The sequence below is a fragment of the Gobio gobio genome, assembly GCF_949357685.1.
Source record: "Gobio gobio genome assembly, chromosome: 12".
NCBI classification, from domain to species: domain Eukaryota; kingdom Metazoa; phylum Chordata; class Actinopteri; order Cypriniformes; family Gobionidae; genus Gobio; species Gobio gobio.
Window position 1 is genome coordinate 12,727,360 of NC_137105.1, and position 15,603 is coordinate 12,742,962.

The 15,603-nt window shown below is 38.8% G+C and overlaps 1 protein-coding gene across 3 annotated transcripts in view; it reads left to right on the forward strand.

Moving 5' to 3' along the window:
* The window catches only part of cyp39a1 (cytochrome P450, family 39, subfamily A, polypeptide 1), a 39,395-nt gene that overhangs the window by 4,793 nt on the left and 18,999 nt on the right, over positions 1-15,603 (forward strand). Inside the window, exons 6-10 of one of the 3 annotated variants that reach the window (XM_079831076.1) lie at positions 2,560-2,661; positions 2,753-2,843; positions 5,294-5,427; positions 7,947-8,042; positions 8,994-9,082. In XM_079831076.1, the coding sequence (XP_079687202.1) occupies positions 2,560-2,661; positions 2,753-2,843; positions 5,294-5,427; positions 7,947-8,042; positions 8,994-9,082 (512 nt within the window). The remainder of the gene's footprint in view (positions 1-2,559; positions 2,662-2,752; positions 2,844-5,293; positions 5,428-7,946; positions 8,043-8,993; positions 9,083-15,603) is intronic. The other 2 variants (XM_079831078.1, XM_079831077.1) reach the window with 2 other exon arrangements.

Sequence of the window (15,603 nt, forward strand, 5' to 3'; positions counted from 1 at the left end):
TAGCCTATTTAGTTTCATAGTTAGGCTATGTCTAAATATTATAATCTTTTAATTTCATATGTTGATTATGAAAAGTGAGCAGCATGAGTAAGGCTACATAATTAGATGTGCATATATGTCTGGAGACAGGGATTTTGAGCACAATTTAATTGTGTTTTCTAGAAAGTCTTTCTTTAAAATTAATTTCGTTTTGAATAAATTGTATTTTAATTTTGATTAATGTTTAATCAACTATTTGGCTGTATATTTAATAAATAAGAAGCAAACCAAGATCGTCAGGAACGGATTGACGTGCGTAACTGGCCTGTTAGTCTTTGAGTGAGGCTGAAACTATAGCGTCTTTCTGTTTTAATACATTTCTTGAATATATGTCTTAATTACAGTAGGCCTATAGATAGTTATGGTATTTGTGGTTGCACCGGGGTCCGTCATTATAAAGTTCAACACTTTCCTTATTAGGAGAAAATATATGTCGTTTTAACGGCATAAGATCTCGTACTTGAGTGGGGAAAAAAATTATATGTAGGCCCTATGTGAGAGCAATGCATGACGGTACCAGTTGACCTGTAAATGCGAAAAAACAGTTTCCATTGCAGTTTTGCATAAATTTCCTTTTTCAAATTGCCTGAAAAACCACCTCATGCGAGCGTAACATTTTTTTTGCGATACATGGGAGTTTTTGCGAAATTGACTTGTTTCCATTGGGCGTATTTTCAATTCGCAATTTCAATTTGCGCAATTTGAAGGGCAATGGAAACGCGCCTAGTGAGGAATTATCTTTTCAAATTTGACTTAAGATGTTGATCTCAAGAGTTTAACCCCTTAGCTAGCAGGATACTTGGCACTCTTTTTTTTATTGCCCTTTTTTCATATCACATATTTTAGTAATCATAAATTAGGTGTAATTCGAAAGCTTATGAACTCATCCTATGAAAACCGTTTTGAAACTGGACATTGGGTTACCATGGAAACAGTACTCTAAATTCTTTTAGCGGGCTCCTCCCCTAGTGGGCGTTGTCAGGTTTCATATTACAACATTTATTTTAAAGCTACACTGTGTAACTTTTTTAGTTTATTCTTAGCTAAAAACACTTAGTTCTTTCAAAAATATATGTGCTCATTAATGTATATTTACTTCTTTCAAGTAATAAAGTATTCTCGTAAGTTTATAATATGCCATTGAAAATACATACGGGTAAAGGGTTCGAATGTGGGTCGCCATGTTGCCCCCCCATCTTGAAAGCACATTAGCCAAAGAGGGACATACCCGTAAATTCAAGCTTCGCCTTTCTCGTTTTAACACTCGATGGCACCGTGTCGAATGTGGACGAGGTCGAACTGGAAGCCATGTTAATCTTGGACTAAATCGGCCACCGTAGGAGTTCAAACGAAAGTTGGAATTGAGAGGAACAGAAACTAAAATTCACTGGATGGCCATATACATTTTCACCACTAGATGGGGGAAAATATCACACAGTGTAGCTTTAACTACTTTATAATCAAAACCTTGTCTAATCTTGACAAAACACATATCGTCGGAAAGGTCTGAGACTCAGTGTTCCATATTTGGTGACTGTTTTGTGATATTTAGACTGAAATGTAATAATTTGTTACAGGAGAATGCATTAAAAAAAAAATATAATGTGGATGACACCCGGTGGCTATTTATGGTTCAGCGCCTAAACAAAATCTCATGGGAACTTTAATTTTTGTGATATCAACTTCAAATTTGGACCACAACTTAGTTAGACATATGGCTTTGATTTTATAGTAATTTTATAGTAAAAAATATTTTGTAAAATATTTATTTGATATAAATGTTTAAATACTTTAAGTACAGCACATTTTACAGTAAATTTAAACTTTCATAGCCTTTTCATATTCCAAAGCATTCTTGAATTACAGCCATTTAAGTCTGGATAGTGCATTTTCACGTCTATTCTCAAAATGGGGAGGTGACAGTTAAGGGGTTCAATGCCAAACTGAATAGTTCCTTATGGATATGTTAAATGTATAAATAAATGAACATGTTTGCACAATAGCGGGAGATAAAGAGTTTCAGTCAGGCTTCTCAGCGTTTTTTGTAGGACTGTAAGACGTTTTCTCATTATCATATTATTATTATTTTGTTTAATGTAAAGTGCGTTACAAATAAAATGTCTTATTATTATTATATATATATATATATATATATATTTTTTTTTTTTTTTGAATCAGCATAATAGACTCATTCTATCTGCCATACATACCTGGCCATTATTTAAAGGGATAATGTACCCAAAAATTCTGTCATCATTTACTCACCCTCATGTCATTCCAAACCTGTATGAGGTTTTGAAGAAACTAAATAGTTTTGGTTCCCATTGCCTTATATACAGTGGAAATCAAAGGCAATTGAAACTGTTTGATTACCAATATCGTCTTTTGTGTTCAGCAGCAGACAGAAATGCAAAAACGACATGAGGGTGAATAATGGATGACAGAATTTTCATTTTTGGATGGACTATGCCTTTAATAATGCAATGAAAGAATTCATAATCTGTCACTGTTTCTCTTTAGACTTTACTACAGCACCTGACTACTTCAGTAGGCCTACCGAACAAATATCTACCCAATTATGGTTTACTTTTGCTTTGGGCTTCCCTGGCAAATGCTATACCAGTAAGTGAGAGGTTTGTGTCAGTGCTGGTGTTAACCCAGATTAACAGATGAACAGAATGTTACTGAGACCAAATGTTTCACTTTATTCTAGATAACATTTTGGGCAATTGCTTTTATTGTGTCCAATCCTGGAGTGTATAAGACTGCAATGGATCAGATCAGCACTGTCCTTGGTGACCAAGGTAAAACCAATCACTCAAAACAAATGAGTTTCGATCTTTAAAGCCCCTCTCATACGCTCAGCCAACATTACACAAAAAGCTGATATTTTTGGTAACACTTTATAATTGCTTTCATTATAAACACAAAAACATTTTGCTCAAGATTGTGGGTGTCTATAAGAGTTTTCAATGTTTCTGACTTTTTGTACTGTCTCTTATAAATAAAATACAGATAAATAAAATACTTATTACAAATAAGTATTGTAATAAATATTTATTACAATCTAAAACATCTGTGTTTTGGTTTTTATTTTAATATACTTTACAATGTAATTCATTAAGGTGGATTTTCAGCATTATTACTCCAGTCTTCAGTGTCACATGATCCTTCAGAAATCATTCTAATATATTGATTTGCTGCTCAAGAAACATTAATTATTATTATCAATATTGAAAACAGCTGTGTTGCTTAATATTTTTGCTCAGGATTATTTGATGAACAAAAACAACAGCATTTATTTGAAATAGGTTTATTTGTATCAATGTAAAAGTCTTTACTGTCACTTTTAATAACTTGAATCCCCTGCAGAATAAAAGTAACTTCTTAAAATAAAAAATAAAAAACTGTAGTCTACATAATGCCTATTAGATCAATAGTTAATGATTATTCAAATTGGAAATGTAACGGAATAAAAATTATATATAATATGTGACCCTGGACCACAAAACCTGGTAAGGGTAAATTTTTTTAAATTGAGATTTATACATTCAATCGCCTTTAAAGTTGTCCAAATGAAGTCCTTAGCAATGCATATTACTAATAAAAATACATTTTTGATATATTTATTTACAAAATATCTTCATGGAACATGATCTTTAATTAATATCCTAGATAATTTGGACCCAAACAATGTATTGTTGGATATTACCACAAATATACCTCTGTGACTTATGACCTGGTCCTGGACCACTTAAAAAAAGCATGCAAACCTATTGCCTTAACAAAAAAACAAGTAAAGTGAAATAGGAATGTTGTGCTAACAAATGCTTAGTTCACTTACACAAGAGTTATAGTAACTAAAAAAAGAATTGTAGAGAGTACTTGATCTTTTAATTTAATTTACTCTTGACTTAGTACCATTGTTGTTAACATTGTTGTGTTTTGCATGTTGAATTTTCGAAATCTGTGTGGGACTCAAGCATGGTCAACTGCAAGATATTGTTACAAATATAGAGAGATTATATCAACCCAATTAAAATTTTCACAAGGTGTTTATGACGTAAGTGTTAGCAATAAAATTGTAAACGATCATTATACGACATAAAGGATATTACATAGGTTAATTTTAAAAGGTTACCTAATTTCAATCAATTTAAATCATTAACCATAGTTAATTTTTCATTCAGAAGCTAGGTCAACTTTTAAAAGCAACCTATTTACTTCTCTTTCTTTGAAACCAAATAACTGTGATTTATTGTTGCATTGCTACATCAGTAGGACAAGAATTACTATAATATGAATGTTCCAAGTGCCCAACCAAATGGAACACTGATCACCATAATGGTGAGTTTTGTTTCGTTTTTTTTTTGCTCGACAAAATGGCAATTAATTAATCTTAACTTCGGTTTTCTAAGTAAAAAAAGGAATAGTACGTGAACAGTACATATTACTAGATTGTTACAATTAAGTTAAGACATTAAGTAAAGTTAACTAAAAAGTGTTGGATTTTACAGTGGGTAATGTTTTCTCTGAATAAATAAGCTTTCCTTTGATGTATGGTTTGTAGGACAGGATAATATTTGGCAGAGATAAAACTATTTGAAAATCTGGAATCAGAGGGTGCAAAATAATTTTTTGAGGGGAGAAAATCACCTTTGAAGTTGTCCAAATGAAGTCCTTATATATAGCAACGCATATTACTACTATACATTTTTGATATGTTTACGGTAGGAAATTTACAAAATGTCTTCATGGAACATGATCTTTACTTAATATCTTAATGATAAATCGATAATTTGGACCCTTACAATTTATTGTTGGCTATTGCCACAAATATACCAATATGACTTATGAATGGTTTTGTAGTCCAGGGTCACATATAGTTGTCTCTCAATATACTTATTCATGAATTTCCTCATAAATCCACTAGAGGGCAGCAATCTCTGATGTATTGGGTTTGACAAGCCTTATATTTAAGTATTTTTTCTATCAAATCCGTTAAGAAAATGCACCATATGCACTAATAATTATTATTTGCATGTTGTCAAATGAACCGTATGCACCTCCATATGCATAACGCAAAAGCACTTGACAGTTAAATAGGCTATAAATTGTTTCATTGTGCTTCTGTTTAGACAGATCCAGCCAGGCTTTGTTCATAGTGAATTAGACTTTCTCTTATGCACACAACAGTAGTACTTAAGGCTATGGATAGTCACTATAGTGCTTGTGTGTTTGCTTTCCATTTAAGACAAGGAGAACACAAAGGTGACCCTAGATGACTTACAGCGGATGCCATATGTGAAGTGGTGTATCATGGAAGGCATTCGGCTGAGGGCCCCTGGAGCCATCACTCGTAAAGTAGTGCGACCTCTCAAATTACAGGTCAGCCATAACCCATGATTATTCAGTGTACAATGGATTTCTTTTAATAAAACCCCCCCCGTAATATTGTGAAATATTATTAAAATGTAAAATAACTATTTTCTATTTGAATATATTTTAAAATGTAATTTATTTCTGTGATGCAAAGCTGAATTTTCAGCATCACTACTCCAGTCTTCAGTGTCACATGATCCTTCAGAAATCATTCTAATATGCTGATTTGCTGCTCAAGAAACATTTATGATTATCAATGTGGTGTGTAAAACGTTTTATTTTAGGATTCTTTGATGAATAGAAAGTTCAAAAGAACATATTTATCTGTGATGAAATAGAAAGCTTTTGCAACCGTTCAAAAGTTTTGGGTTGGTAAGAATTCTTAATTTTTTTTGGAAAAGAACTTAAAGGGTTTGTTCACCCAAAAATAAATTCTGTCATTAATTACTTAACTTACCCTCATGTCGTTCGACACCCGTAACACCTCCGTTCATCTTCGGAACAGAAATGAAGATATTTTAGTTGAAATCTGATGGCTCTGAAAGGCCTCCATTGGCACAATGGCACTTTACACTAAGACCCTTAAAAGGTACTAAAGACGTCGTTACAAAGTCCATGTCACCACAGTGGTTCTAAAATAACTTTATGAATCGGCGAGAATAGTTTTTGTGCGCAAAAAAACCCCTAAATAACGACTTACATAGTGATGACGATTTCAAAACAAGGCATCATGAAGCTTCGAAGCATTATGAATCAGTGAGTCGAATCATGATTCGGATCGCGTGTCAAACTGCCAAACTGCTGAAATTTGGCGATTCAAACCGCTGATTCGACTCGCTGATTCATAACGCTTCGAAGCTTCATGATGCCTTGTTTTGAAATCGTCATCACTATGTAAGTCGTTATTTAGGGTTTTTTTGTGCACAAAAACTATTCTCGCCGATTCATAAAGTTATTTTAGAACCACTGTAGTGAGATGGACTTTGTAACAACGTCTTTAGTACCTTTTAAGGGTCTTGAGAGTGTAAAGTGCCATTGTGCCAATGGAGGCCTTTCAGAGCCATCAGATTTCAACTAAAATATCTTCATTTCTGTTTCGAAGATGAACGGAGGTCTTACGGGTGTCGAACGACATGAGGGTAAGTAATTAATGACAGAATTTTCATTTTTGGGTGAACTAACCCTTTAAAGAAATGTAATACATTAATTCAGCAAGTATGCATTAATTGACAATATAGCCATTTTTAATGTTGCAAAAGCTTTATATTTCAGATAAATGTTGTTCTTTTGAACTTTGTATGAAGTTTGTACACAACTGTCTGTTTTCAACATTGATAATAATAATGATTTTTTCTTGAGCAGCAAATCATCATATTAGAATGATTTCTGAAGGATCATATGACATGAGTAATGACACTGAAAATTCAGCTTTGAATCACAATAATAATTTACATTTCAAAATATATTCAATTAGAAAACTGTTATTTTAAATTGTAAAAAATATTTCACAATATTACTGTTTTTGCTGTATTTTGGATCAAATAAATGAAGCCTTGGTGAGCAGAAGAGACTCATTTTAAAAAGATTAAGAAATAGCATCTTCCTGTGTTTTAATATAAACCGTATGAACAATTAGGAGAGAAAAGCTAAGATTTCATTCTTAAAATCCTTATCATAAGTGCAGACTAGCGCAATAGCACTTTCAGACAAATGCAAATTATGTAGACCACTGCTGTGTGTGTGTGTGTGTGTGTGTGTGTGTGTGTGTGTGTGTGTGTGTGTGTGTGTGTGTGTGTGTGTGTGTGTGTGTGTGTGTGTGTGTGTGTGTGTGCATGTATAGAGAGAGATCTGCCTCACACAGGCTGCAAAGAAAACATGGTATTACAATATGGTTCATTCGTTAACATTAGTTAATTACATTAGTTAACATAAACTAATAATGAACTGCACTTATAAAGCATTTATTTATCTTTGTTAATGTTAATTTCAACATTTACTAATGAATTATTAAAATCTTGTTAACATTAGTCAATGCACTGTGAACTAACATGAACAAACCATGAACAGCTGGATTTTTATGAACTAACGTTAACAAAGATTAACTAATGCTGAACAGAGGTGTTGTTCATGCACTCTAAAAAATGCTCGTAATCATAGGGGAACCTTTTTTAGTGCTATATAGCACCAATTTTGGTGCTTCAGTGGTTCTTCAGCGGTTCTTCAGAGGTGCTATATAGCACCTTAGTCAAAGAACCGGTGAAGAACCTCTGAAGAACCGCTGAAGAACCACTGAAGAACCACTGAAGCACCAAAATTGGTGCTATATAGCACTAAAAAAGGTTCCCCTATGATTACGAGCCAAGAACCTTTTTTGGTGCAATATAGAACCTTTTTTTTTTAGAGTGTGGTTAGTTCATGTTAACTAATGCATTAACTAATACAACCTTATTGTAAAGTGTTACCGAAAACATTAACAGGTTTTCTATGTAGGTATTTATTTATGTATTTGTGTTTTCTGCTTTCAGAATTATACTGTCCCACCTGGAGACATGCTGATGTTGTCTCCTTACTGGGCTCATCGAAACCCCAAGTATTTCCCAGACCCGGAAGATTTCAAACCTGTGAGTAACTTCACCTTTCTGAATGACCTCAGCCACAGGATGATTGTTTACACAAGTTCCACTATAAACCAAAATAAAATAGACACAAGACACATGCTCATAAAATGAGTTTTTCCAGCAAGTAAAGTGCTTTACAATTAAATGTTCCTGTACTTTTAGTTTTGCTCTATGAGGTATCAAAAGATAGAACCGGCATCTCTTTTATTAGTATTTTCTTTCAGTGAAACTTCCTTCCATTTTGTCTGGCAAGCTGTAGAGTGCTGGTCACAATGTGCTTGAAAACTCCAGCTGTGCTCCATTAAAACAGGAACAATAGGCCTGACAGTTATCGTCACAATTAAACTTCCGGCAAACGCCTATAGAGATTCCATTACATTTCTGTCTAGTAATGTCTTGAAAGAAATAGCACAGCTCACAGAGACTGGGTCAGACCTACTGCATCTATATTGTTTTTAGCAAAAGATGTTTACTTTCAAATCAAAGCCATCCTCTTAGTAAAGACTCTCTCTCTCTACGAGTGGAAATGCACTTAAATTTACTCAAAGAGTGTGTTTAAGGGTCCCTTTTTTCCTAAATGGAATCTAAATATTTTACACTCTGAATGGATATGGCTGCCATCTAAATGGACATTCAGTGTTCTTCTGCACTGGAAAACTAAACAAATAGTTTTGAATCTTTGAATACCTTGGAGGGATGGACTTTTTGACCAATTCAAAAGTCGCCTTAATTTTGTCAGCTTTTAAGTTGTTAATGCAACTTGAGCAATTGAATTTTATTTTTAATTTAATTTAATAAAGCCGCATTAGTGAACGGATGGATATTGCATTGCGAGATATTCCAAGATTACTGTAAATATAAACCTTGGAGTTCTGAAAGACAGGCTCTATTGGTGTATTCTGGACTGGCCCTCGCCTCAGAGGATTATTTTTAATGAAACTTTTCTTCCCACAGGAACGATGGGAAAAGGCAGATTTAGAAAAGAATGTCCTCTTGGAAGGGTTTGTGGCATTTGGAGGGGGGAAAAATCAGTGCCCAGGAAGGTTAGGAAAACTCTTGTGTTTATACGAAATAATATTTGTGTACACTTATAAAATTATAGCATTCAATAAACTTGGAAAGTATTCCATGCAATGAAATTTAAACATTATAATTTTTAATATTTTCTTGATAAAATAGTTTTATATGTAAATAAAAATCAGCCTTTTGCTACTAATGTAAAAGACAACATGTTGAAACACATTGATTGTTTTTTAATAACAATATTTTCAGCTAGAATTTTCATCCTTAACATCCAAGCACATATTTAAGGAAAAAGATGCACTTGACACACAACATCACTTAATTCTCAAGGGGGCAGCAAACACAACCACCAGTGCAAAAAACACTTGGGGTTACTTGACTGTAACCCTGTTCCCTGATAAAGCGGAACGAGATGCTGCATAAGCTTATGCAAATGGGAAATGTCTTTGACATAACCAGCTGTGAAAATAGTGTGAAAACACGTCAATGAAATTGACCTGGAGGTATTTATAGCCTCGGACGGTGACGTCATAGGCGCACCTGCTGCACGAGGCTATAAATAGATGAGCTTCAGCTGGAGCAAACCAGATCTTCTTTGTTTGAAGACCAGTCCTGAAGCATCATCAGCACGGCCTAGCAATGCAGCATCTCGTTCCGCTTTATCAGGGAACAGGGTTACAGTCAAGTAACCCCAAGTGTTCCCTTTCAAAAGCTACACTCAATGCTGCATAAGCTTATGCAAATGGGAACGAGAATACCCACGCCGCCGTGCTTGATGGTGCCTGGACCCCTTACGGTTGTGTAGGTGTGCACAAGAACGCAAGAAGCCTCAGGCATTAGCCTGTGATGTCGACTCAAGGACATGAGAGCCCAGAGTGGCATGAGCATCCAAGCTATAAAGTCTTAAGAATGTGTGTGGAGAGGACCAACCTGCCGCATCACAAACACTTTGTAAGGGAGCACCCCTTGCTAACGCAGTAGAAGAGGCGACTCCCCTGGTGGAGTGAGCCCTTAATCCTATAGGTGAAGCTTGACCGCGCACCTCATAGGCAAGAGCAGTAGCATCCCTGACCCAATGTGACATTGTTTGATGGTGGCAGAACCTCTGTTACGGCCCCCATGGCAAACAAACAGTTGCTCTGACTTACGCCACTGGCTAGTGCGGTGGACGTAGGCCTGAAGAGCATGGACTGGACACAGTCTATGAAGTTTCTCCTGATCCGGCGTTGTGAACGGCAGAGGGCAGAAGGTTTCAAGAGTGACAGGATGTACAGTCGACAAAGGAACCTTAGGCAGGTAGACAGGGTGGGGATGCAAAATCACTTTCACCAAACCTGGGGCAAAGTCTAAGCAGGATGGCGATATTGACAGAGCCTGCATGTCCCCAATTCTTTTCAGAGAAGTTATAGCCATAAGAAAAACCATCTTTAGAGTCAGAAGTTCGTCAGACGCTGATTCTAGAGGTTCAAAGGGGGTCTCAACCAGACCCTCGAGGGCTAAAACTAAGTCCCATGAAGGGATCTTGGCTCTTAATGGAGGCCACAACTGCCTGGCACAACAAAGTGAGCAGGCAGAAGATGCCTCCCAAGCGGCACCCCATCCACCAGGGCATGGCAAGCCAAAAGAGCGGCCACATAAACCCTGAGAGTGGAGGGGCAAGCTAATGTTTCAAAGGGGGTCTCAACCAGACCCTCGAGGACTAAAGCTAAGTCCCATGAAGGGATCTTGGTTCTAACAGGTGGCCTCAACCGCCTACCCCACGAATGAAGCGAGCGAGTAGAGGATGTCTCCCAAGCGGCACCCCATCCACCAAGGCGTGGCAAGCCGAAAGAGCGGCCACATGAACCCTGAGAGTGGAGGGGCAGGTGCCTGATGACAACTTTTCTTGCAGAAAATCCAGAACTGAAGTTACCTGGCAGTTGACTGAATCTACATTGTGTCGTACACCACCTTTCAAAGACACCCCATTTATTAGCATAAACTTTCCGAGTGGAGGAAGCTCTAGCACTTAGGATGGTCTCAATAACTGCAGGCGAAAGCCCCGTGTCCCTCAGTTGGTGCCCTTCAGGGGCCAAACATGAAGGTTCCACAGGTCGGGCCTGGAATGGAATATTGTGCCCTCTGCCTGAGACAGAAGGTCCCTCCTCGCCGGAATCGCCCAAGGCGAGCCGTTGAGGAGAGACACTATCTCCGAGAACCAAACCCTGTTCGACCAACGCAGCGCTATCGATAAGAAGCAAGACCCTTGTTGGCGAACCCCGGCTAGAACTCCCAGGAGCAGAGCGACTGGAAGGAGGGCATACAGACACATTTTGGGCCATGTATGAACCATCACATCCAGACCCAGCGGGGCTGGGTGACAGAGTGAAGCAGGGACATTGCGCTGTCTGAGAAGAGGCGAAGAGGTCCACTTCCTGTGGTCAGCTCTGTAAAATCTGATCCAGATCTGCTTGACTACTTCTGGGTGGAGTTTCCACCCCCCCATCTGTAGCTCTGTCTGGACAGTAAATCTGCTCCCACATTCAACCGCCCCTTGAATGTACACTGCTCGAGTGACAGGAACTTGTTCTGAGCCCAGAGAAAAATCTGTCTCGCTATTCTGATAGCGTGAGCACAGACCCCCCTGGTGATTATATACGAGATATTTAGCGGTACTGTCCACCCGCACTAGGACATGACAGCCCCTCAATTGGGGGAGAAAGTATTTCAGGGCCAGAAATACAGACGTCAACTCGAGGCAGTTGATGTGCCAACTGAGTTGATGACCCTCCCATTCCCGTTGGGCTGGACGACCACTTAAGGCCGCACCCCAGCCCGTCAGGGAAGCGTCCGTCGTTAGCAACTTGCGACGACAAGGTACGCCTAGAGTGGGACCCAAGGCAAAAACTGGGGTCTGAACCACATAGTTAGTGTACGAAGCCACATGGCGCGCCACTTTATTTGCCTGAGGATTGGCCCTAAGTCCTCTGGCTTTGAGCCACAACTGAAACGGTCTTATGTGCAACAACCCCAAAGGGAAACCCGTGGATGCTGATGCCATTAGACCTAACACTCTGGTGCTGATGATCAGTAAGATCTTGGTCTAGCCTGACTTTGCTCAGGGAATACTGAATGGTCTTGATTCAAGCGGGAAACCATTGTGTCCAGCTTGTGACCAAAAACCGAACAAACCCTAGATAAGTCGTTCTCTGGGCAGGAGAAAGAACACTTTTCTTGGTATTGAGTCTCAACCCTAGAGAAACTAGATGAGCCAACACACTGTGTTGAAGCACCATCTCATGTGATTGTGCTAATTTAAGCAATCGCCTTTGTAATTCAAAATTTGAATGCCCCGGAATCCCAATGGAGCCGGTAATACATCCATACATTTTGTATACGTGCGGTTACAAGGCTAGCCAAATGGAAGACCCGAAATTGGTAAGCTTTTGCCCCCAATAGAGCGAACCTCAGGAACTTCCTGTGTTGTGGCAGACTTTATATGCGAATACATGCGTCCTTCGGATCAATCGTGCCGAATCCAATCACAATGTTGAATATGCGACACGACCGCCTTCACTGTAACATCTTGACCTTGAGTACTTTAACTGCTTCACGTTTTAAGACTCGAAGATCTGAGATTGGACACCCCCCCCACCCTACTGGGGACCAGGAAGTAACTGCTGTCACTTGTGACAGTACGAACGCCAACTCCGCCTTCACGGAAGTGGAGACCACGCCGTTCAAACAAGGAGGATGACAAATAAATTAGTTTACTAATTTTTACCGTGCTTAACACCCATGCAGAAACGCCTGGCAGAAGTTCACACGCTGCCTGAGACTCTGAGAGTGACAATTTTAACACTTCCTGTTGAGGGGATGTTAGACGTTCTATGTCCTGGATGATAGCAGGATTTAAACACTGAACGTCTAACATTTCACTGGAAACCACTGCCCCCCCCGAATCACCAGAGGCGGCGGGGATGGAGTAGTTTTGAGGATAACGGGGTGGGGCGAGCAAATGTTTGACACGCCCTGTCCCGTGGGGGCAGACTGGGCACCAGACCACCGGACTTCTTATATTGATGACAGTCCCGAGGTCTACCCTGGGAGGTTGTTGAGGATGACGAGCCGGTCTCCAGTCTTTACGAGGGAGAGCGCGACTCGCCACACTCTGCTTATTACCCCCCTAAATCTTGAAGGACTGAAGAGAGGTTGTGTGGCTGATAGCCCCTCCCCTTGAGTGCATTGAGGAAGAAACTGAGTGAACACTTCATGTTTCTTCCACTCCTTTAAATCTGGCCACTACAGAGTTAACTGAGTCACCAATTGAACCACTCAAATCCTTCAGAAGGTCAGCCTGATATGCCTGCAAGACAGCCATAGTGTGCAGCGCAGCACCAGCCTGTCCCTTTATATTTATTATTCTTATATAAATCATATACAATATATATTCCATATAAAATAATATATTATATATATATATTCCATATAAAATAATATACAATATATAATTCATATAGCCTAAGCTTTGCCCATGACAGCCGACGTTTATTTTCTACATGGCTTTGTGGGGAGGTATGTCTCTTTAATGAAAATGCAGACCCAGGCGAGAGATGGCTCGTGAGCGTCTCCCACCTGGGGTATTCTCACATATCCACGCGATTTCGCACCCACGATAGTCGAAAATGTCGAAGTCAAGGGTACAAAAACACGTGAAGTAAATGCTTTCTAGACAGAAACCTCAAGCTCACTGCGTTCGGGGATCTCTCATTCACGGTACCAGACAAACTGCCCTGGCCACCGCGCGAACAACCACCTCGATAAATTCCTCGTATGGATTCACCATCATGTGAGGAACGATCGCAGGCGGCTGCTCGAGGTCCGCGGACCCAGAGATTCATCATCATTCTCCGCGCGAGCCGAAGAAACGCCGGAGCGCGCTTCGGGATCACGCGGGGAACATGCATTTGGTGAGCGAGCAAGCGAAAGGGACGGACCCGTCTCTTGCTCGTCAACAAACCCATTCGAGAGCTCTGAAAACTGGTGCGGACTGAAAGTAGCCCAGACGAGCATAAAGCATTCTAACTGTAAAGGCTTGCAATGCTCGCACTCGTCTGACTCAATGCAGCGACCGCATGCTCTTCCCCAAACACACACAGCAATAAACGTGCACATCCAGTTCTATTTGAAATAGAACATGGATATACAGCGTTTTACTCTGATGACTCGTTTCCAACTGATTAGATTTAACTAGAACTCTTTCCACTAATGTTTCTTTGTAACAGAGATGAGAGGGAGAGAAAAATCTGCACACTGCCATGTTGAAAACTAACTCCTAAAGATCTCAAGTTGAGTCTTGAAAGAGAGAGAGATTTTTTTTTTTTTTTCCAGAGACTTTGTAACACACCATAACACAGAGTTGGTCTGAAAACAAAAAGACCTGGTTTGCTCCAGCTGAAGCTCATCTATTTATAGCCTCGTGCAGCAGGTGCGCCTATGACGTCACCGTCCGAGGCTATAAATACCTCCGGGTCAATTTCATTGACGTGTTTTCACACTATTTTCACAGCTGGTTATGTCAAAGACATTTCCCATTTGCATAAGCTTATGCAGCATTGAGTGTAGCTTTTGAAAGGGAACACAATAAACAGTCAAATCTGACTTGGAGATTTAATCATGCCACTGCATGCTGGGAAACAATTCCATAAAAAGTTTTATATTTCAAGAATCTTGCTTATTTTTATTTACCAAATGTATTTATTTTTAAATGTATATTTTATTGTAGTGCATCCTCTTATGTGTTGATCATAGTTTATTTTTCCTTTGACAGCTGGTCTTTGTCTTAAATTTCACTGATGTTTGCACATATGACACGACTGAACTTGTTGCATCATTCATGAAGTCAGTTCAGAGATGTTAGGGCTTTCATACCATGAACATCTGGCTGTATTTTAGTTCCTTTCCAGTCAAACACTTACAGCTTCATTTTACTTGAATGAGGAAAGACTGAAATCTATAGAAATATTAAGATTACATTTAAGTAAGCAATACAATTTTATTTAGCAATAAAATGGTACAATGGTATCATACCAATTAAAAGCTTCTCTATCTTAAATCATGCAAAAAACGTTTGTTTTCCAGTTAAAGGTACAGTAAGCGTTTTCTGAAAAACACTGTTGAAATCAACCCAAACAAACACCCCCCCTCCCTTCATTGCTCCGCCTACAAAATGCACAACATGCAATGAAAGAGTGGATGTCTCTTTGTCAAAGCTGAAACAGTGCAAAAACAATGCAATGCGAAAAAAATAGCGCAAAGATGACAAATGAACAACAAAGAAGAACAAACAATTAACATACTGTATACAGTACAGTATATATGTCACGGAACGCTCTACAACGCCTCCTCCTGGTTTCACCAGATCCCTCTCTCCTGCGTATTAGAACTGCAATTCCCCTCCTTCCTCCTCTGCTCATTATCATTGCATCATTATCACCTGTGGACCCTTAGCTCACCTTTATCTGGACTGCTCTGCTCATTGTTCATTTGTGAAGTCTTGATT